The sequence below is a fragment of the Catharus ustulatus genome, chromosome 27, assembly GCF_009819885.2.
Source record: "Catharus ustulatus isolate bCatUst1 chromosome 27, bCatUst1.pri.v2, whole genome shotgun sequence".
Taxonomy (NCBI): domain Eukaryota; kingdom Metazoa; phylum Chordata; class Aves; order Passeriformes; family Turdidae; genus Catharus; species Catharus ustulatus.
In genome coordinates, this window is record NC_046247.1 from 2,691,582 (window position 1) to 2,714,089 (window position 22,508).

Consider the following 22,508-nt stretch of genomic DNA (forward strand, 5'->3'; position numbering starts at 1 on the left):
GAAAAACCCATTTCACTGAAAAATCTCTTGGTAAAAACCCATTTCACTGCAGGCCATTCCTTAGCAAGCTGCTGCAGACATTGTAGATATCAAGCCTGCCAACATGGAGGAGCTGACAGAGGTGATCACAGCTGCAGAGTTCCACCCCAACAGCTGCAGCACGTTTGTGTACAGCAGCAGCAAAGGCACCATCCGCCTGTGTGACATGAGAGCCTCAGCCCTCTGTGACAGACACTCAAAGTGTGAGTGCTGCAGCTCTGCTGTCAGAGCACATCTGCTGTGAGGTCATATCAAACCTGGATTGGCTGTATGGATTCCTGTAGGATTCCTGAAGCCTAAAATCTAAATTAAAATTGCATTTATGTTTTTCTAGCAGCTTCTATTTAGACACCAGAAATTGCTTTTTAAGACTTCAGGTGGTTAGAGGCCATTTGGTCTGTACTTGATACTGGAAATCTTGCATGTGTGAATCAACACTTTACATATTAGTAAAAAATTCATTTATTAAGAAGCTGATCTACAACAATAAGAGTATGGCAGCTGCATTGCAAGATAACATGCAAGAACATTTGTATGTTTGATTCAAGACTTCAGATATTAGTAAAAAATTCATTTATTAAGTAGCTGATCTACAACAATGAGAGTATGGCAGCTGCATTGCAAGTGCTTCTCCTTGAAAGTTATCTTGCATGTTTTAATGAAGACCTCACATATTAGTAAAAAATTTGTTCATTAAGAAGCTGATCTACAACAATAAGAGTATGGCAGCTGCATTGCAAGTGTTTCTCCTTAGAAGTTATCTTGCATGTTTGATTCAAGGCTTCACATATTAGTAAAAATTCAGTTATTAAGAAGCTGATCTTGGCTTGCTGCAACAATAAAAGTGTGGCAAATGCATTGCAAGTGTTTCTCCTTGGAAGTTATTTTATAACACAGGGTGGAAAGGTTGTTGAGACAATGTTCACGTTATTGAGGTGTATCTTGTATCAGAGATACAAACTTTCCTCTTGAAATGTCTGTCTTCTTTTCCTGCAGTGTTTGAAGAACCAGAAGATCCTAGCAACAGATCATTTTTCTCTGAAATCATCTCTTCCATATCTGATGTCAAATTTAGCCATAGTGGTCGATATATGATGACTAGAGATTATCTGTCAGTGAAGATCTGGGATTTAAATATGGAAAATAGACCTGTGGAGACATACCAGGTATGGGCTGAAAATGAAAAACCTGGCCAGGGGCTGAGTCTCACTGATGGTCTTGGTGTGGCAGTTGCAGTTTTGGCTGTAGATTCAGGCACAGCATCCCTGAGGTTTGGGGATTCCACACTCCTGCTGGAAGAGCTTGGGATCTGCAGGGTGGGGCTGGAAAAGCCTCCCTCTTACCCAGGGGGAATTTGGGAGGTGGAGAGGTGATCTCCAGCCATGAGAACCATGACAAGTCTGGCTGTCTTGATGTTCTGTTATTTCCTGAAGAAAACAGGAGGTGAAACATTTCCTTTCCACAAAATGCTTTTAGCTGCCTCTGAAAATTGCTGTTTTCTTTATAAGAAAGAGCTCATGTGAGCAGTCTGATTCCTGGATTTGGAGCAGGCTGGGAGCTGTTTTACCTGTTTGCCAGGTGTGTTTGATGCTCACTCAGTTCCTCTGCTCCCTCTTTTCCAGGTGCATGAATACCTCAGAAGTAAACTCTGCTCGCTCTATGAGAACGATTGCATTTTTGACAAGTTTGAATGCTGCTGGAATGGATCAGACAGGCAAGTGCAATTCTTCCTGTGCACTTCAGACCTTTCCAAATAATTCTTAAAATGGCCACTGGACCCACAAATACCTGGGTTTGGACAATGTTGTGGTACTTCATGTGAATTATTAGCTCTGCCCCAGAGCTCTAGGGGAACCCTGGGAAAACCTTCCAGGAATGTTCCTTTTTACACTGATTTGCCATGGTAGTGAGCTGCCAATAACATCACTTAAAACACTCCTGCTTCTGTGCTAATCATGTCATTAATTGCTTATTTGCTGCATTTAAAGCAGCTCATTGGTTCCCTGTCAGTGCTGTCACATGTGGTGTTTTTTTCTTTAATTTATTTTTTTTAAATTTGGCATCTAAGTATTTTTTGAGGCAAAGGGAGGACAGGGAAACTTGTAAATGTATTTTTCTTACTGAACAGCTGATGCAGAATCAGGAGCTGTAAGGGATTTTCAAACCAGATGTGCTGCTCAGTACCTAAATTCACACAACCTGTGTGTAACACCACAGTGCTAAAAACCTGATGTGTTTGGGGTTTGTTGGAGCTCTCCTGTGTGTGAAAAGCAAATTAAATCATGACATTGAAGTTGCTTGGATAACAAATAGCTCAAAGGGCCCAGGGAAGGACAAAGGGTGTTTTTGAGAGATTTTAAATTTATAAAATATGGTATAAAACATGGTAATACCTCCTTCCCTGTTGGAGGTGTGGGTGAAGCCACCTCCTTCCCATGTGTGTGATCTGAGCTGGGACCCTCCAGCTTTGCTGAAACGAGAATCAATTCCCAACTGACCTCTTTGTCCCTTCCCTATCAGTACCTGGATTCACACACTGAAAATCTGATGTGTTTGGGGTTTGTTGGAACTGTCCCATGCATGAAAAGCAAATTCAATAATGACATTGAAGGTGCTTGGATAACAAATAGCTCAAAGTGCCCAGGGAAGGACAAAAGGTGTTTTTGGGGAGTTTTTAATTTATGAAACATGGTATAAAACATGGCAATACCTGCATCCTTGTAGGAGGTGTGGGTGAAGCCACCTCCTTCCATTTGATCTGAGCTGGGACGTTCCAGCTTTGCTGAAACGAGAATCAATTCCCAACTGACCTCTTTGTCCCTTCCCTCTCTGTGCAGCATTGTCATGACAGGATCCTACAACAACTTCTTCAGGATGTTTGACAGGAACAGCAAGCGGGACATCACCCTGGAGGCGTCGCGGGAGAACAACAAACCGCGCACGGTGCTGAAGCCGCGCAAGGTCTGCGCCAGCGGCAAGAGGAAGAAGGACGAGATCAGTGTCGACAGCTTAGACTTCAACAAGAAGATCCTGCACACAGCCTGGCACCCCAAGGAGAACATCATTGCTGTAGCTACCACAAACAACTTGTATATATTTCAAGACAAGATGAATTAGGGTTGGCATTCCTAACTGAAGAGTCACTTCCTGCATAGTTGAAATAGTTGAATCTAGCATTTGTACCTGTAAGGAAAGCGAGTGAGAGGTCCATTATGGCACCCCCTTTCCAGTGTTTAAACATGTGCCATATGACAACACACTTTTATAGCTCCATGGAGAAGGCTCTGTGGCTCTGTTGTCTCCATGCCTGCTAGCCATTTAGGTGAGGGTAGGGCACTTTTTAATTTAAATGACTACTTGCACCATCTTGCCTAATGGACTAGACTGGACTGTCTCAACATCGGTTTACTCCACTTTTTATGCCTTCCATTGTGATGACGTCAGCCACAGGGAAAGCCTTCAATCATGCTATGGGATTTAATTGTGTAACCTCATTACTGTATCATTCGTGGCCCCCCCTTTTTTTATTAAATACAGCTCATTCTTGCTGTGGCTTGTAGCATTCCTCCTCCTTCTGGCCTCCTGGACTCCCCCTTCCCCCTTGTTCCCCCTCCACCTCGCCTCGGTGGTGGTGTATGGAAAAAAAAATAAACAGAATAAAGCACATAAAATGGGTCCTTTTGGGGTCAGTGGTAAAGGGGGTCTGTGTTGCAACAAATGTTTTAATAAACAGTTGACTGTAATCACTCCTTGCCGTGTCTGGCACCAAAAACAAAAAAAAAAGAAAATAAGGAAAAAAACAAACAAACTACTGAATAAAAGTGACAAAGAATGGAGAATCTGTTTTCTTTTTTTTTTTTTTTTAATCTACCTCTTTATACAAATACTCTGTGTTTTATCTTAGATGCATGAAAATAAAATGATGGTTTTTGTAATGATTTTAACCAGTATTAATTATTTTTCCTGGGAATGAAGAGAGGGAGGGGTTTCACAGGTACCTGCATTACTCCTGAGTAACCTGAGCACCAGCTCGTGTGTGTGACCACTTCCAAATCTGCTGTCAGGTTTTGATCTGAGCTGTCACTTCCTGTGTCCTTGAATGCTTCTCTTTTTAACCTGTTGCTTTAATCAGAAAGGGAATAGAATCTTCAGGTTTTCAATTCCATTTTATGGGACTGATGTCTTACTGTTTAGTTTTGTCCTGGTTTCTTCAATGCCTTGTTTTAGGATAAAATACCTTTAATGCCTTGTTTAGAGCACCAAGTCCCCTGTGGCTTTTTGAGAAGTTGTCTGAGCTCTTGTGTGGTGTTCTGTAGTACCAGCACCATGGTTCCATAGCTAATGACTGCACTGCATTCTGCTGCTCTATTTTCTGTATTTATTGCTAACTGGAAATGTAGTTTTAACCATGCAAGTGTTTTCTTCTGGCTTTTGGCTTTGCAGAGTTCCTGCACTTACAGAAATGTTCCCTTGGTGCAAGGAGCCAAACATGTGGAGTACAGAAGCTGCATGAATTAAGTGTTCATAGTGATGTGAGAGATTTCAACTCTTCAGCACATAAGGCTTATCCAAAGATGAACTAGATATTGATGCTTTATACGGCTCATGAGTTTTTACTTCCAGATATTTTTGCTAAATGTGCTTTTAGGTTTTGCTCTTCCTTCATGGAAATGTTCAGTGAAGTTTGAATTCATGGTGAATTTACCTTGACTGGGAGAATTTTTACTTTTGAGTTACCTGTATTTAATTATTTCTGTGGCTTAGAGGTAGTTATTAAAATGACATTATGATTTGATCAACTGAGATACTGTTTCTGCTGTAAAATTTTGGCTGGGTTAGAGGTTGTTAACAAGACTACTATTGCAATCACTCAAGTTTTTTTAAGTCCCTGTGCAGTGGTTTGAAAATGTAAAAATTCTAATATTTATTAATCCAATTCTCTTAAATACAATATTTGTCTTGTACCATGCATGCCTGACCATGAGCCTTTGTAAGGATTTAACCTTTTTTTTTTTTCTCACCTGTTAGCCTTGTAAAACAAATGAACTGCCCCAGAGACAGCAGCAGGTGAATAAATGAGTGGGCCCTACTCCTACTCAGCAGCATGTGACTAATCTTACTCCAACCAGACTTTCCAAGAGTTCAAAAACATCTCGTTGAGTAACATTAATCACATGTGCAGTTTGCAGGGCCAAGGTTTGTTCTTTACCTCCCTGTGAGGGCACAGAGGTGATGAGATGCTGTGGAGCTGTTTTGGGAAGGTGTAGGGTGATGCAGGATGGGGAAGATGAGAGCAGTGAGGCTGCTGTTCTGTGCCACCCCCAGCCCCAGGGATGCACTGAAGATGTGAGCACAGAGTGGGGCAGTGACCTAGAGCAATACTCCAGTACAGCTTCCTCTTGGAGCCCAGCTGGGCCTGCTGGGATGGGTTAAAGCTTGCCTTGGGAGAGGGTTTGGCTTTCTTGGTGATGCTGATCCTTGAGATGTCATCTGAGGTTGAAGTTGTCCTCACCAAACCCAGCTCCTGCCTGTGCTGTCACACTATCCATTAGAGAATTCTCTAAGCACACTGTCCACTGATACATGCTGTAAATCGTATATTTTATTAATAAAAGTACACAGAGAATACATTTTGTCAGGATGCTTTTTATGCTCTTTCCCACCCCTCCCCTTTTCTGCATTTGCAGGGATTTGTGAATGAGTTGTCTCCTCCCAGTGTCCCCATTCCTGTCCCAGACAGAACAGTGCTGCTCCAGCCATCCTCAGTGCCCAGTAAAACCAGTGCAAATCTGCAATTCCCAGTCCCTGAATGCCACACTGAGCTTGGGGAAGGCGTTCTCTCCCCTGCACTGAAATGCCACCAAGCCCCACTCAGGTGCAGTGTGACAGCCACAGTGTCACTGTGCTGCCAGCTCCTGCTCAGGGTGAGGTGTTTGCCCAGCTCCCAGGAGAGCTCTGTGCCCAAGTCCTTCCCTGCCAGCACTGCAAAACACGCTGGGTATGCAGCAGCACCTGCTCCCTGCTCTGCTCTGGAGATCATTTCTTGCTTAACCACAGATCCTTTTATCATCAGCCTGATTGGAAAAAGCTCAGCTCGTGCTGACAAGCAGAAAGCTGTGAGGCTCCCCTCCTGGAGAGGGGCTGGGGATGGTGGAATACCAATATTTTAAAAGAGATTTTTATTGTTTTATTCTTCTCTTCTCGCCAGCAGAGCTGGGAAGTAATTTCCTGTGTGCTGCTCTTCCCCTCGGGGTGTAGAGGTGTAAAACATCCTGGCTCACATCAAACACTCCTTTATTGAATACAAGCTGCCTCCTTTTGCCCTTTCCGTGGAACTGGCTGTTGTGAGGGGAAGGACTCGTGCCTTGGACAGGGCTGTGCAGGGAGTGAGGCTGCTGAGGAATGACTGTGGGTGTCTGGAGCTGTTTGTTTGCCCGCAGCAAACATCTCACTTGACCTGGTTTGGGCTTGTAAAGATAAGAGCTGGAATAAAAGCAGCGCTTGTTTCACAGCCGAGACAATAAAAACCGTGAACTCGATTTCTCTGCACAGTGAATTTCCCCCTCCAATTTAACAATTTCCAACAGGAAAACAGCCCTGGCTGGTTTTAATGCTGCTTTTCTGAGCCGGGGCTCTCCACTAGGAGGCAAAACGTTCCTGTGAAGAGGTGGAGGCTTCGGAACCGCGAGGGGTCACGGCGAGGTGTGGCCGCCGTCCCTCGAAGTCACCTCCGGAATCAGCAGTGCCCCGTTGGTGCTAAATAAAAGCAATAAAAACATTTCCAGGATTATTGCAGCAGAGTTCAGCGAGGAGCTCCTGTGCTGGGGGGTGCTGGCTGTGCCCAGCTCTGGAAAGGCTCTTCTTCAGCTTGGGAGAATAAATATCAAACAAAGGAAATAAAAGTAGTCAAGGCATGTTTTAGATTTGAGAATCATGGAATTTTTTGGGTGGGAAGGGGTTTAAATCCCATCAGTGCCACCCCTGCCATGGCAGGGAAACCTCCCAGTGCTCCAGAAGCAGCCACACCTTTCCTTCTTCACTTCTTTCAAACATTTAGAACACCTCAGAACCACGAGATAAAGCAGCAGGATTATCTTGGCACAGGTTTTGTTAATTGTTTGATTTAAACTGATTTTAAAACTTTTTTTTTTTCTTTCCTAGAAGAAAAACCTTTGTGTTGCACTCCAGCACAAAAAGCTTTTCCCAGGAATTTATGGCCATTGTTTCTCTTCTATTAACATGTGGTTTTGTGTCTGTCCAACCCTGCCATTGTCACAGCATTTTCCATGGCACGATTCAAACTGCAAACACCAATGACATCACTGAAATGCCTCATGGAACCTGTGCAGGGCTGAAAGTCAGGCCTTGTGAATGCTATTTCTGGCTCTGCCTTGACTCACTCTATAATCTTGATCAATTTATTTCTGACTCAGAAATTTTAATAGTCCCACTTGACTGATAAATATTCATGCCACAAAGTGTTGTGGCAAACGCTTCCTGAATGAGGGTGGTGACGAATGCTCACGTTAGGCTGGGATTTGAGGCTTGCAAAGCAGGATTGGGTTACCCAGGTGGGTTTTTTTATTCAAAATCACAAGCAGCTCATTGTTCTGACTCAAATGTTCCTGCAGCTCCTCCACCTGTAAACGATGTTTTATCAAATTAATTAAATTGCTGCTTTCTTTTTTACTGCTAATGTAGCCAATTCTCAGTGCTGTCCCAGAAACATCCAGATTTTCCATATTTTGTACAAGGCCTGCAGTCAAACTGAGAAGGGTTGGTTTACAGAAGGTGGATTTCAAACCTCCAACATTACTGTAGATGAATAGAAGACAAAAAATATTTAAAACAGGTATTGTAGTGTGGGATGATTGTGACCCTTGTCCATACAAGTTTTTTTTTCCAGCTTAAAACAGTTCTGACACAGAAATTGATTTCTTTACATTTGTAACAGGGACTAAGCAAAGAACACTGCTGGAGTTGTGTCTGTGTGGCTGCTACTGAATTCCTACAGTGAGGACAGTAATGAAAAAAAACCAATTTATACTCTCATGGCTGTTGATGGGAGGACTTTATGGTGTAAAAGGCTCCAGCAAAATGCTTACAAATATAAATAAAATAGAAATAGAAATAGAAATATGAGAGAGATGAGACTAAAGCCACAAAATTCTACAGAAAAGAGTCCAGGCCTCCAAATAAACCTTAAAGTTGAAGTAATGTCAAACCAGAATGGAGATAAAGAAAAGGAGACTCAGGAGAGACCTTGTGGCTCTGCACAAATCCCTGCCAGGAGGGGCTGGGGGAGCTGGGAAGGGGCTGGAGAATTCCTGAGGGAGCTGGGAAGGGGCTGGAGAATTCCTGAGGGAGCTGGGAAGGGGCTGGAGAATTCCTGAGGGAGCTGGGAAGGGGCTGGAGAATTCCTGAGGGAGCTGGGAAGGGGCTCAGCCTGGAGAAAAGGAGGCTCAGGAGAGACCTTGTGGCTCTGCACAAGTCCCTGCCAGGAGGGGACAGCCCCAGGTCGGGCTCTGCTCCAGGAACAGGGACAGGAGCAGAGGGAACGGCCTCAGGCTGGGCCAGGGGAGCTCAGGGGGGACAGCAGCAGGAATTTCTCCATGGAAAGGGGGCTCAGGGATTGGAAGTGCCCAGGGGGGTTTGGATCCCATCCCTGGAGGTGACACCCAGTGACAAGGTGGGGATTGGGCTCAGGGTGGACTTGGTGTTCTGGGACAGCTGACAGACCCTGTCACTCCCTTTCCTTTTCCCATCCTGACCGACCTCGCCGTTCCCATTCCCGTCCCCGTTCCCGCCGCTCCCTCTCTCGTCCCCTCAGGCCGCCGCGGCTCCCTCCGCTCCCATTCCCATTCCCGTTCCCATTCCCGCTCCCATCCCCACTCCCATCCTCACTCCCATTCCCATTCCCACTCCCATTCCCTTTTCCATTCCCGCTCCCGTTCCCGTTCCCGTCCCCTCAGGCCGCCGCTCTCGCCGCGCTCCCGCCGTGCGCACGCGCGGGACGTGCCCCGCCGCGGGTCGCGCCATGGAGGCGGAGGCGGGAGCGGCGCGCGCGGCGCACGCGCAGAGCGGGGCGGGGGCGGGGCGGCCGGGCCCGGAACGGAGTCCGGGTTTGTTGTTGTTGCCCCAGCGGCTCCTCAGTCGCTTCAGCCGCGTCGCCGCCGCCATGTCCAGCCCTCAGGAGCCGCCGCAGCACAACAACAACAACAACCCGCCGGCGGACGCGACGCACGGCGAGCCCGGCCTCAACAGTGAGTGCGGCCGCGGGAGCGCGGGGAAGGGCGCGGGGGGCCTTAGGGGCCGTGAGGGCCGCGACCCCCTCGCGCCGCTCCGGGCCGCCATTGGCGGAGGGCGCGCCGCGCGAGCCGCCGGGGGCCAATGGGCGGCGGCGGAGCGGGTATAAATGGCGCGGCGGCGGCCCGAGGGCCCACAGGGGCAGCGGCGGCCGGGAGGGGCAGGGCCTGACCGGGAGAGCCCCGGGACCGAGAGGGGCTGACGTCCGGGAGGGGCTGACCCGCACCGGGAGAACCCCAGGAGAGCCCGGCCCAGCACCGTGAGAGCCCCGCGGCTCCGGGAGAGCCCGGCCCGCACCGTGAGGGCCCCGCGGCTCCATCCTGAGCCGGATTAACGCGCTGCCGGAGCGCTGTGCCCGGCCGCAGCCGAGCCGCCCCCTCTCGCAGGGGCTGAGGGCGATTCAGGCCCCCGAGGAGCGGCCCCAGCTCGTTGCGTGGTTACTCGGAGTTTACCCGAGCGGCGCCGATGGGGATCCGGCGGGGTAGGGGAGGAGCGTGGCTGTGGGAATGAGTTTATTCAGTGGCTGAGTCAATAGCACTGACGTGAGCTATTTCCCTCTATATCCGGCATCTCTGTCAGCTGCTTTGCTGCATCCTTTTGTTCCTGGGATAACACCAGTGAGACGCATCATGTAGGCTCTGGTACTTACTTGGCAGATGCTTTCCTTTCCTTATCGACAGCTCCTTCGGGGTGTCCTTTCATCTCAAGATAGGGGAATAAATTGCATTAATGATTAACTGTAGCCTCCGTGGTTTATGGTGAAGTTTAGCTGACCACAACATAAACTCGCTGGTTGCTTTTCCGTAATTCAATGGGAATTGTGTGAAAGGAAGAATAAACTGTGCCCATTTCATAACGCTGCTATTGTGTTGTGGTAACACTGCCCGGTGTGATAACCGTGTACCTCAAACAATGTTACCTGAGTCAATCATTTTGGCAAATCATTCAGGCCTGTTACACTTAAATAACAATTAGGCTGTCGAAGTTGCGACATGCCGGGTGCCTGACTCGGTGCTTACTTCAGAAACGGCCGTGTTTGATGCGTGTGTATTTTATTTTTAATTTGTGCTAACTCTGTGGGACTCATGCTGGGTGCCAGGAGCTCTGTAAGGTTTGGAGATCTTGCTGCTGGCTCAGCACTCAGCCGGCTCAGGGTTTGCTGGAGGAGCTGAGCACAAGGTGGGAGAGGAAATGTTGGACACTGTGTGCTCCCAGAACAAAACAAACGCACCCAATGGGCTGCACGCAGGCTTAGCTGCTTTCAGATCTGCAGCCCCTGCACAATGCTGGGCTGGGACAGCTCCATTCTCTCATTTATCACTGAACTTTTCAGCCTAATGAGCTCAGACAGCTATTCACGGTGTTCTGTGTGCCGTTTGTGCGTGGTTAGAGCCTTTTATTCACATATCCCTTAGCACTTGGAGGGCAGAAGAGCTCCAGTAAAACTGGTAACCTGTGCTTTGTTGGGTTCCTAGAGATCAAAAATCTAAGTTGCTTGCTTTGGGAATTCTAGATGCTTCCTGTATTTTAATGATTATAAAGCTCTGTTACATATTGACAAAAAGAAATCCCACCTTAGGCAAGAGCCCATCTCCTCTGTCATGGAAAATCTGCTTAATAATTACCATTGTGGGACTCTGGTTGGCTTTCTTTTCCTTTCCCTCTTCTTTTTCTTTCTGTTAGTGTTGTGCTTCATTGTAAGAGTGATATTTATTAGTTTGTTCAGGTTGATCATGCCTCAGACTGCTTGTGAGCTAGTGCTTTTTGGAGTATTTTTCTATCTATAAAATGTATACTGGCATTTAATTTGTATATTGCCTTTGATATCTCTGCTTCATGTACCCAGCTGAAATCAGAGGGAATAAACAAAATGAGACCTGCCTTCCCCAGCATGTTTAGCTCCTGCTGTTTAAACAGTTCACCAAATTATGGAAAAACATGGAATTAAAGTCAGTGTATGTAAATTCATAATGAAGTAGAGAAAAGCCAAAAATTCAAACAATTTTGGAGAAAAGTGCCATTCATATGAACAGTTGTTTGGGGTTTTATTTTTCTCCAAAGAGTGTGTGTTATGTGATTTGTGAAGGGATGAGATGCTGCCACATTTCTTCAATTTATTAATCTTAATTCTACTTTTCATTGTGCCACATTTCCTATTTTACTGTCCAAATTAACAGCTCTCAGGCAGGTGCTTAATGAAACTTAGCTCTCAAAAACCTCGGGGCAAACCCCACTCTGTTATTTGGGCAGTTTATTCTCCTGTCCATGGACACTCCTGCCCCTCTCTTGAAAGAAACAGAGATTTCTGTCCCTGAAATCAGTTTTTAAAGCAATCCCAAACCCAGTGTGGGAGTGGGAACGTGCTGGGGCTTGATTGCAGATTGTGCTTCCTTGAGTGTGTTTTGAGTCATTCCCAGTGAGGTCAGCTGGGAACGTGCTGCTCCTCATGTCAGCTCCTGCTCAGCTCCCAGGGAGTCTTTCCTCACAAATTTGGGATTTCTTCCTACTCCAGCCACGGTGTGATTTAGATAAACACAGAGTTTGTCAGCCCGAGGTAAATCAGTGAAGATGTTACTTGTGGCAGTGGGTTAGAGCTGTGACAGTGAGGAGATGCTGGCAGAGGAGCACATCCCCATCCCCTCACACCTTTGCCCTCTGCTGATTTTTTCACTTTGCACATCCTGATTTTCCATGGCCAGGAGTGTTGTTGGGGATTTCTTACCTCACTAATTTCTGGCCACTTGCTGACTGATTCCCCACCTGCTTTTCTGCAGCTGTGGCCTCTTGCTGCTGCGAGGCAGAACAACTTTCCCTGTGAAGTTCTCAGAGTTTGGCTGTTTTATTTAGGAAATTCAGCCACCAGCAATCATCAGCAATCTGGATAACAGCCTCTGCCTGATGCTGACTGAGCAGAGCTGCCCAATTAACACTTGATTATCTGAAAATCCTCGTGTGCAGTGCTGAGCTGGTGCTGTGCACTCCCCAAATTCCCCAGCTCTGTAATGGCATCGTGAATCATTGGTACCAAAGGTGAATTCTTCACAAAAATCAAGTTGAGAGCAGGTTCTTTATCAAACATCTCTTCCTGTGTCACTGATGGTGCTCCCACACACAAAACCATGCTGCAAAAATAAGTGCAGGCACTCACAGATGCATTTCAGAAATCAAAAATCAGTGTTAAAATGTACAAATAATCCTCCAAAATTAGTTTCAGATGTTGTATTTGTAGCTTCAGGCTTGCTTTTCTTACTTGGCTATTTTTGACTGACAGGAGAACATGTCCAAACTTTAAAAAATACCAACCAAATACAAAAAAAGCTCCTGCCTTCAGGTGGAATAAACTAAATGACACAGGAGTTGTGGTGGCATATATCTCTAAAAGCTGTTTGTGTCCAGTTGAAACATAGCACTAAAGAATGTATCAGTTCATCCACTCTCACATTTAATTAATCTGCACATAAAATATCAGTGAAATATATTTAAAATAAAAATCCTCACAGTGTGTGAACTTTTTAGCAGCTGTTTGTGTCATCCACGGTACACTCTTGTTCTTTGTTGAATCTTAGTGTACATATAGATGTCCCATAGGTAAAAAGTGGGGAAAAAATGGAAATCAGAGCTCTGGGGGAGATGTTTGTGCCAGGGCAGAGCAAGCTGAATGGAACCTGAGAATAGGAAAATCAGGGATTGATCTCAGAGAAAGGAAAGGAAAAAGGGGAAAGGAAGGGAAGAAGGGGAAAGGAGATTCCAGGAAATTCCAGGAAAGGGGAAAAGAAAAGGAAGGGAAAAGAAGATTCCAGGAAAGGGGAAAGGAAAGGAAAGGGAAGGAGAAAGGAGATTCCAGGAAATTCCAGGAAAGGAAAAAGAATAGGAAGAAAAGGAAAGGAAAGGGAAAAGAAGATTCCAGGAAAGGGGAAAGGAAAGGAAAAAGGGGAAAGGGAAGGAGGAAGGAGATTCCAGGAAATTCCAGGAAAGGAGAAAGGAAAGAGGAAAAAGAATAGGAGGGAAATGAAAGGAAAGGAAAAAGGGGAAAGGAAAGGGAAGGAGAAAGGAGATTCCAGGAAATTCCAAGAAAGGAAAAAGGAAAGCTGCACAGAGGGAGTTTTGTCGTAGAGGGCACAGGCACGAAAATTCTGTTTGAGGAGGGAAAGTAGAACAGGGTGACCTGTGAGGGAGTGAGCCGTAGTTAATTGAAGCTCCAAACTGCAGGGAGAGGTGTGGCTGATTAAAGAATTAATAGCTGGGGAGAAAGGGGCCCTTTGATTGAGCAGCTGGGGAGCAGCAGCCTGGCTTTTTGGGGTGTTGTGCTGGTGAAAGGAGAGCGCTGTCCCTGCTGTCCCCGCTGTCCCCGCTGTCCCCGCCGTCCCCGCCGTGTTTGTGAGCTCTCAGCTCGGTGCTGTTATCTGAGCCCAGCCCTGGGGCTCCCCTCTGGCTGCAGCCGATAACCTGGAGGTGTGTTCAGTGCCGGGGTGTCCATGGGGTGACTGTGGCTGCCCCGCAGGTTCCTGGGTGGAGCTGCAGATGAACGGCAACGGCAACAGCACCGACAACGGCAACGGCAAGAACGGGGGCCTGGAGCACGTCCCCTCCTCCTCCTCCATCCACAATGGGGACATGGAGAAAATCCTCCTGGATGCCCAGCACGAGTCAGGACAGAGCAGCTCAAGAGGTAGTTCCCACTGTGACAGGTAAAGTGTTGGCTGCTCTGCCTGCAGTTTGTTGTTTTTGTCCTGTGGATGGGTAAAGATTTTGTGTTTGGAGTAGTGGCTGTGTGATGCTTCCACTCATAATGATACAAAACCACGTGTAATTCAGAGTGCTGGCAGTGTTCCCTGCAAGAACAGAGGGGTTTGCATCTTTTCTGTAGCAGCTGAACTTTTGGGCAGTGCTTTCTTTGCAACAACACTGTCGAGCAAGGTAGGATTATAAATGTAAAAAAGATGGGGGGGTTGGGAAGATTTTCTAATTTGGGATCTGAAGGGTGGTGCAGTCTGTAACTGCTGAATAATGTCCAGAAGTGCATGAGGAAATGATTCAGCTGAGATTTATCTACACTAATGGTTCTTTAGTTGACAAAATGACATAATGAAATCCATTTTTCTTTAGCCCGTCACCTCAAGATGATGGACAGATAACTTTTGATGTGGAAATGCACACAAGTAAAGACAGTAGTTCTCAGGTATTTGCTTCCTTAACTTTTAAATTATACATTTGTAAGTTGTGGGTATTTGATCTAGGCTTGAAGGGTAGAACAAGCTCTTTGTGATGTCAAAAGACTTAAATTCTGAATTAATTGAAATTTGACTTAGAGATGAGTGGGTTTTAAGTGAGAGAAAAACAAATCTGCATGTGCACAGCTTTCCCAGCAGTTGTGTTACTGTGGAACCCCTGGCACTGGGGGTCAAAGCTGCCTTTGAAATGTTGATATTTCTGCACAAGATTTCAGTGATTGCTGTGCAGACACTCACATGACTGTGAGTAATCTCCATAACAAACTGACAGGAGACTAATGCTGAACTCTCAGTTCCAGCATTTCACTCCGTTTGCTGTCTGCAGCAGCATAAATAAAAAGCATTCCTGGAAGAATGAAACCTTGCATTTAATTTTGTCAAAGCCTTGGGACTGTTGCAGTTCTGCCCTGAGAGCCAAAAGGGTCTGAAGGAAAGTGTTGGTGAGCTCTGCATCTCACTTGTGGCTCTGATTTTCTCTGGCTTTGCTGTGCTTCTCACTTCATGTTGTAAGTGCTTTATCTGATTTTAATAAGAGTCACTCAGGACATTGTTTTAATACTGAGTAGGTTATATAATACTTAATATTGTTTTGATACTAAAGTCAGTGGTGTTTTCCACTGTTCCTAATTTATTTCTTTTCTTACATGGTAACATTTGCATTTATTGATGTGAAGTTAAATCTTTATGCACAATTAGAATGAATGCTTGCCTTTCCCTCCTGCACCTGGGATTCACTCAGTAGTTGCAAGTAAAATAAATTTTAAATGACTAATAGCACCTTTAAAAAGTCAAAATACTGGTTTTGAAACCTTTTTATTTGACTTCCCATGCTTTTAGTCATGTTTTAAATGGAATACCATCAACCTCATGTTTTCATCCATTTGTAAATATTTTCTGCACAGTTCTGGTTCATTACATTTAGGATTAAAATAATCCTTTTGTTTTTGTTGGTTAAAAAAAAAACAAACAGCTGGCAATGATGTGGAAATCCCGGATATAGTAATAGAATTTGTGGTTTCCTGACTTCTGCTGGCAAAACCAAATCTCTTTGAAATAATCAGCAGTCCAAGAACAACTTACTCGTTTATCAGGTGCCACCATTTGGTGCTTATCTTGTCACCACTGTTGTCACTCTCATTTCCCACCCCGAGGAGGAGCTAATTGAGTGTTACAAGGTTTGTCCCCTGTGTCTTTCAGTCCGAAGAAGAAGCAGTAGAAGGAGAGAAGGAGTTGGAAGTTTTGAAGAAAAGTGCAGACTGGGTGTCAGACTGGTCAAGTAGGCCTGAAAACATTCCTCCCAAGTGAGTTCAACTCTGGGCTTTTCATGAATATTCATTTATTTTAATGAATAGATGAAGGAAAGGATCCTCACCATCTCACAATCAAAATAAGTTCATCTTAGGAAGAGATTGATTTCTGTGTGGGGAGGCTAAAAAAGGTCAAAACAATCAAGTGTGGCAATTAAAATAACAACAGAATGACTTGAAGGTAACACAAAGCCACAGCAAGCTGCTTGCAAGGATTCTGGACAAAATGAGAGTTAGTGGGAGAGCTGGGGACCTGCAGTGGGATTGATGGGATTTAGGCTTGGCTTTTGGAATGGAACAGTGCTGAGCAAGTCTCCTAAATTCTCTGTCCCTTTTTTTCTTTCTATGGAAAATATGTAATGTTCATCCAGGAAGGGGAACCCCTGAGATCCTTGAATGCAAAGCATTTTTATTAAAATAGAGGATGCTGTCTAAATCTGGCAGACTTCTGTATCTGTGTTTGGAACAAAAAATGAGGCCTCTTGCTAACAAATCACATCCTGAAATTCCCTCTTGGACCTACCTCTCTCTGCAGCTCCTGCTCCCTTTGTGTCTATACTGTCTGTGTAAGTGGTCTCTCCACAATCCCTCCTCTTATTATCTTTGGTTCCTTACTCTGTGTAAGGGATCTCTTGCTTTGATCTCTAGCTCTTTGTACTTTATATATAAAAAAAAAAAAAAAAAGTTCCTACAGAGATCTGTGCTTTTGTGTGCAAAAAAAAAAAAAAAAAAAAAAAAGAAGAAAAGGGAAAGAAACAAAAAAGTCTTGTTGAATTTTTCCCCCCCCTCCCTCTCTTCTTCCAGGGAATTCCATTTCAGACATCCTAAACGTTCAGTGTCTCTAAGTATGAGAAAAAGTGGAGCAATGAAAAAAGGTGGCATTTTCTCTGCAGAATTTCTTAAGGTTTTCATTCCATCTCTGTTCATATCTCATGTTTTGGCTCTGGGACTAGGGTAAGTATTAACCTAATTCTCACTCAAGTTTTGCTTGAATGTCAGGTCCTGCTGAAAAGGGTTTTTTCTAGAATAATCCAACTTTTTCTACAAAAGCAGGACAACTTTGCAGCAACTAAAACTTTGCAGCCTTTAATGTGCTTTATTTGTAGAATGAATCAAATTATATTGAGTATGCATGGATGAGTTTGCAAATAACCTTTGCAGTTGTAATGTGCAATTTGATTATGTGCCTTCTATTTAAATGCTTCAGGTTATAAAGGGGAAAATTAGAACAGATGAAAAGTAACTTTTGCTGGCCAACATAAAGGGCACTGTACAAATCATGATGCTGAGGTGGTGTGTGGCACAAACTGTAATTTCCAGTTGAATGCTGCATTGTGATGTTGCTGAAAGTCAAGGTTTGAGTAGTTAGAGAAGGAGAAATGAAATATTGGATGTGTCCTGCAAGATCAGCTGTGTCTCTGCTCAGCAGTGTTTGCATTACCTGTAATCCCACATAATCTCTGACTCTGCCTAAATCCTTCTGTTCTGTTTATCCACCTTATGTTCTTCTGGGATGGTGCAAAGGCATGGGCTCAAAACATAATTTTGTTTAGTTTTGTGGATTGAAATTCTTGTAAACTATCAAATAAATTAGGATAGAATGTGAGATATTTGTAGTGCAGCAAAGTTGTGGTTTAAATCTTGCTTGTGGTCAGTGTTTGCACAGATCCTCAGTGCTCAGAGTTTTAGAGCTCACAGCCTCTCTGGCAGCTCTTGAGTTGTTTTAGCCCAGTTGTCTGGGAGTGTTGCTGTGTCAGGTACTCAAAAGAAAAGCTTTTGGTTTGGGGTTTTCAGATGAGCCTGGGCCTGGAGGAAAACCCACTTTGGGTGAGTACTGAGAGCACTGATCCTTCCAGACTCATCTGTGAGTAATTTCTGGAAGAGAAGTGGAGTCTGTGCATGGATCCCAGAGCTGAGAGAGGGGCTGGAGCAGCTGGGGGTGTGGGGGCTGTGGCACAGCAGCAGCATTCCCATGCAACTCCATCCCCTTGTGTTCTTATTTCAGCATCTACATTGGGAAACGCCTGACCACACCTTCAGCCAGCACCTACTGAGCCATGGAGTGCAAACCTGGAGCCCACATGACCTGTGAAGGTGTTCCTGTCTCATTTAGTACATTTGACTTGAGACCATTCTAAGCATGACCCTGACTTCACCCTTTCCTTCCATATCCAGGTTTTTGCTAACTCTGGAATTCAGTATTGTGTTGGAACTCTGTTGAGGTGTTTGGCTATCCACATTTTTTCCCCTCTCTCCCATTCCCCTGCCTCTTGGCCTGCAAGACACAGCAGAGTTGCTGGATGGAGTTTACAACTGTCTCTATGTTGCAAGGGCTTCTCTCAATGCAAAATGCCACCAGCAAGTTTAATTTTATCAGTGATGCTGTTGCCTCCTTAGTGCAACCTGACTTCAGTTGCAGTTGTGCATGGTCTCATGTTGGCTGCATGGTGGTGGTAAAAGAGTCTCTGGAAGAAAATTACTGATTGGAGTGGAAAAAGAGTTTTTTCTTTTGTAAAAAAGAAGCTGGGTATGGAATAAACTAAGAAATCACTGGCAATAAAGATCCAGTTTAAATCAGCTCTTGGGGGGGATTTACTGAGCCCCTTGGATTGGCTAACAAACACCATTTGAATTGCAGGAGGCAAAGACTGCAGAAATTTTCAAGTAGGATAACTAAATCCATCAGCATATTTTAATACTAGGTAATTGTTGTAATCTTGTCTTTTCTATGAAGTCAGCTCCTTATTCCTTGTAGGAAAACCTGTCTGATACCTAGGAAATATTAGAGAAATTGCATTGTTTGCATGTGAAGAAGCTTTTTTTTTTTTTTCTTTACCTGTTTTTTCTTAAGGGAAAATTTTCAATGTGGAATTTTCCTTTTCAAAGTAGTTCTAAATTAAGGAAAAACCCAACAGCTGTAGTGTAGGTAGGCTCTGTGTAAAAGGAAATTCTCCTGTTTGTTGTGGAACCACTTCCAGCTCCGAGGATCCGGCAGTTCCAGCAGGAAAAGCTTTTCACTCATCCTTAGTGGGGACAATCTTGCAGGTGCATAAATGTTCAGAAGTTGGAAAAGCTCTGAAATGTCTTCTGCAAATGAATTTTCAATATTCCTCTCTCTCATTGTTTACTGTACAATCTCCTTTTTGGGGATACTTGGAACCTGAAAGTCACTTGTGGTGTCTCATGTTAGGGTAGATTTCTCACTGATGTTGTTGAACTTTTATCTTAGGGAACATTTAAGCCTTGTCCTCCTTCAGTGACACTTCTTTGCAAAAATGTGAAGCTTTAGTACCAAATTGTTACAAAGCATCAGGACAGTCCTGTCCTTAAAGAGATTTTATTGGATTTCAGAACATGTAGCATGAACTCTGAAGGATAGAATACTGTTTTTATATATATATATATATATATATGAATATATATATAAAAATATGATATAGACTTTAATACTAAGTATTTAGGGAACCAATGCTAATTTTAAGACTAGCAAAAATCTCATTTAAATAAAAACTTTAGTAGGCTGACTTGTAGAAAATAAGAAAATCTAGTCAGCCATTTGGAGAAAACAGCTACCTAGAATTGCTTGCTTGCATCAGACTTTCTAAAGTTGATTATTTGATAGAGCAGTGATTGCTTGAACCAGTTGATGCATAGAAGCTAAACCCCAGCTGAGATTTGGGTTCAAAAACTTTTAGTTAGCTCCCAGGAAGTGAAAAAGTTATGAATCCACTGCTAAACTGTATTTATTTTCATTCTCTACTTCTGAATGCTGTCAGAGAATGCTTTCAGGGTGAGCAACAAATCCTCTTGAGTAATCTGGTTTTTTTTATTTTCTTTGTGAGTATTTGGGAGCACTTGAGGTGCCCACAAGCAGGGTTTGTTTTGGGTGTGGATGTTGGGTTCACCCAGAAGTGGGGCTGGGCAGGGAGGGTGGAGGGAGGCTCAGAGAGCATCAAATATTTCATTTTACAGCCTGGGGGCACAGTGAAAGGCTGAACACTTCCAGTTCTAACACAGCACCTTGCTTTGGATGGAGTTGGACTAGTGGAAAAAAAGAGATTTTTACTAAGTAGGGAGTATTTTTTAAAGAGAAAAACCCAGTCAATGAGCCCTTTCTAAATGAATTTCAGAATATCTGCTAAAGAACAGTGCAAGCTTGTGGCTGGTAATGATATTTGGAGTAAAAGCTATGAAACCCAGAGCTGAGGAATGTCTGTGCTCACAGTGCAGTATTTATTGAGACCCTGTTCTAAACTTTGGAGGAAAATCTGCAACTTCCAGTTTTACAATGAACAGCAACAGAGGGTTGGATCATTCCAAAAGGGGTTTCAATATTGAGAGTTGGAAGTTTTGTTAAGATAAATGTCGTTTAAAAAAAGCTTTATACCTGTTTACAGTTTTGGAAAAAAGGCAAAAAAAAAAAAAAAAAAAAAAAAAAGAAGTAGGCTTCATTTTTCTTACATTCAGTGAAAACTGGCCTAGACTCTTTGTAAATAGGATCAAGAAAATAAAATGCATAAACTCGCACATCCAAGACCTAACTGCAGCAAATGCATCTTTACTTACTGTTTTCAAAAGTGAAAGCTGAAGATTGTTTAGAAATTCCAATTTTTTTTAATTGACATCTGTTGAAATCTTGGAGTTAACTGAGCCAAAGTGATTATGCATTCTTCATCAATTAGTTAGCACTTTGTAACATTCTCTACAGTTTACATGTATGAGTTGTAGCTTCTCAACGTTTTGTGCCATTAAAGCTCTCACAAAACTGCTTGTCTGAAATCATTTCTCTTCTCTTCCCCTTTTTTACAGCTCTGTTTTTAAGGTATTTTATGGAACTCTTTTGTTCTGGGTGACACAAACATTGAAGCTGCTGTTTATAAACTGGAATTTTTTTTTTTTTTTGAAAGATTGCTTGGGTTTGTTTTTGTTTTGTTTTTTTTTTTTTTTAGTGACCTGGGATCATCTGCTTCATTTCCTGAAGCACTTAATAAAAATATTCCCCCTACTTGGCCTTGTGTGACTTCTCCAAGTCCTCCAGCACCTTGTCCTGGAAAACTCTGAAAGGAAAATCATGTGGTGGCATATGAAATGTAAAGCAGAATTGCTGAGATTTTGTATGATTGCTCCACTCTATTGTACTCCTTGTATTTCTCTTCTTAATTGTGTTTAATTTGCAGATTAAAGAGTAAGGGACATAAACCCTCATTGTTAATCTGCCTCCATGTTCTTGGTTCAAGAGCACGAGTTATTTCTATTTATCAGGAGTTATTTCTATTTATCAGGAGTTATTTCTATTTATCAGGAGTTATTTCTGTTTATCATGAGGAGATTTTTTTCATTTTAGGTGGGAGTGGCACCATTCCTGTTACTGGTACCACCCATTTTAGTTATTCCTTTCTCTATTTTTAATCTTTGTGTAAATGGGATTTTTCTTTTCCAGAGGAATAAGAGAAAATGATAAACCCTACTTTGAGAAAGTTTCTGAGACTCAAGAATAAATACAAAATCATCTTGCAGAAGGCAGCAGCTTCTTTGCTCTGGGATTATTCTGGTGTAAATCACATTTTGATGGAGTTGTCTTCAAATTTCTTTCATTTTTGTTCAAGAATATCAGATTTTGGGAAAGTTCCCTTCTACCTTGAACTGAGTTCAGTGCTGGGATTGAATTTTCTTTACTCTGGGTTCGGGCTTCACTGTGCACATGTGAAAATCTTAGAAATGTAATTGTTTCATGGCAAAGTTCATTATTTACACTTTTTTTTATGTGCATACCTGTCAAAATTCCATCTGAAAGTGAAGCTCTGACTCCCTGCAGGTGTTTGTGGGATCTTTGCCATTTGTGAAGATTCCTTTGTGATTTGGGCCTTGAAAACCAAAATAAATCACCAGGATTCCTGAACTATGCCCTGTAGTTCAACCAGCACTTTGAAAACAAAACAAAACCCTGAGATTCTCCTGAAAAAGCTGGTGCTGGATGCAGCATCCCCATGAAAAACAGAAATTTGCACTTCATTAGTTCCCTTTGTGCCCTGCCCCGATGAGCTGAGCTGACATTAGGGGGAGATCGAGGGGTGTTTTTTCCAGGAAGGAAAGTAAACATGACTTCACTTTCTGAGCTGCTGCCAGAGAGTGAGAGTATGGAAACAGGAATTTTTCTATTTTAAACTGTTTCCTAACCCTTCTCTGATAAGACTGGGAACTTTGTTTAGAGATTTTTATTTTTTTTTTTTTTTTTTTTTTAGTGGTGCAGTTTGAGTAACTTGCTGTTTGTTGTCTGAAGACAAATCAGGACAGAAAATGCCTTATTGTGGAATGTTTATAAAAAAAAGAGAATAGTCCTACCTGCTGAAGTTGTTAAGGTGTATAATTTGGGTCACAAAATGACATGTCCCTGCAAAACTCTGTGTGTGGATTGTGCTGAACTTACCACACTGAGCTGTTCCAGCCTTTAATTTCCACCTCACTTTGGAGTTTAAATTTCAGCCCCTGGATCCTGGAATGCCTTTCTATGGGAGATCAAGGAGCCTCTGTCTTTCATTTTTTTAAATTAAAAACTCCAATCCTCTCACAGCCTTTTCCTTCTGGTGTGTAACCTGCATCTAACCACAGCTGAGACTCATTTATC

General features: G+C 43.6%; 2 protein-coding genes across 6 annotated transcripts in view; both read left to right on the top strand.

The window, feature by feature from the left end:
- Positions 1–3,983, top strand: part of PPP2R2A (protein phosphatase 2 regulatory subunit Balpha) — a 38,100-nt gene extending 34,117 nt beyond the window's left edge. For all 5 annotated transcript variants that reach the window (XM_033081244.2, XM_033081246.2, XM_033081245.2 and 2 more), the window contains exons 7-10: positions 78–242; positions 1,036–1,205; positions 1,662–1,753; positions 2,877–3,983. In XM_033081244.2, coding sequence (XP_032937135.1) covers positions 78–242; positions 1,036–1,205; positions 1,662–1,753; positions 2,877–3,156 — 707 coding nt within the window. In that variant the 3' untranslated portion in view covers positions 3,157–3,983. The remainder of the gene's footprint in view (positions 1–77; positions 243–1,035; positions 1,206–1,661; positions 1,754–2,876) is intronic.
- Positions 3,984–9,124: 5,141 nt separating this feature from the next.
- On the top strand, positions 9,125–21,095 carry BNIP3L (BCL2 interacting protein 3 like). Its single transcript, XM_033081236.1, has 6 exons — positions 9,125–9,302; positions 13,847–14,033; positions 14,452–14,524; positions 15,774–15,877; positions 16,688–16,837; positions 17,889–21,095. The coding sequence occupies exons 1-6, from the start codon at positions 9,218–9,220 to the stop codon at positions 17,935–17,937; spliced, it is 648 nt and encodes a 215-aa protein (XP_032937127.1). The 5' UTR covers positions 9,125–9,217; the 3' UTR covers positions 17,938–21,095.
- The last annotated feature ends 1,413 nt before the right edge of the window (positions 21,096–22,508 follow it).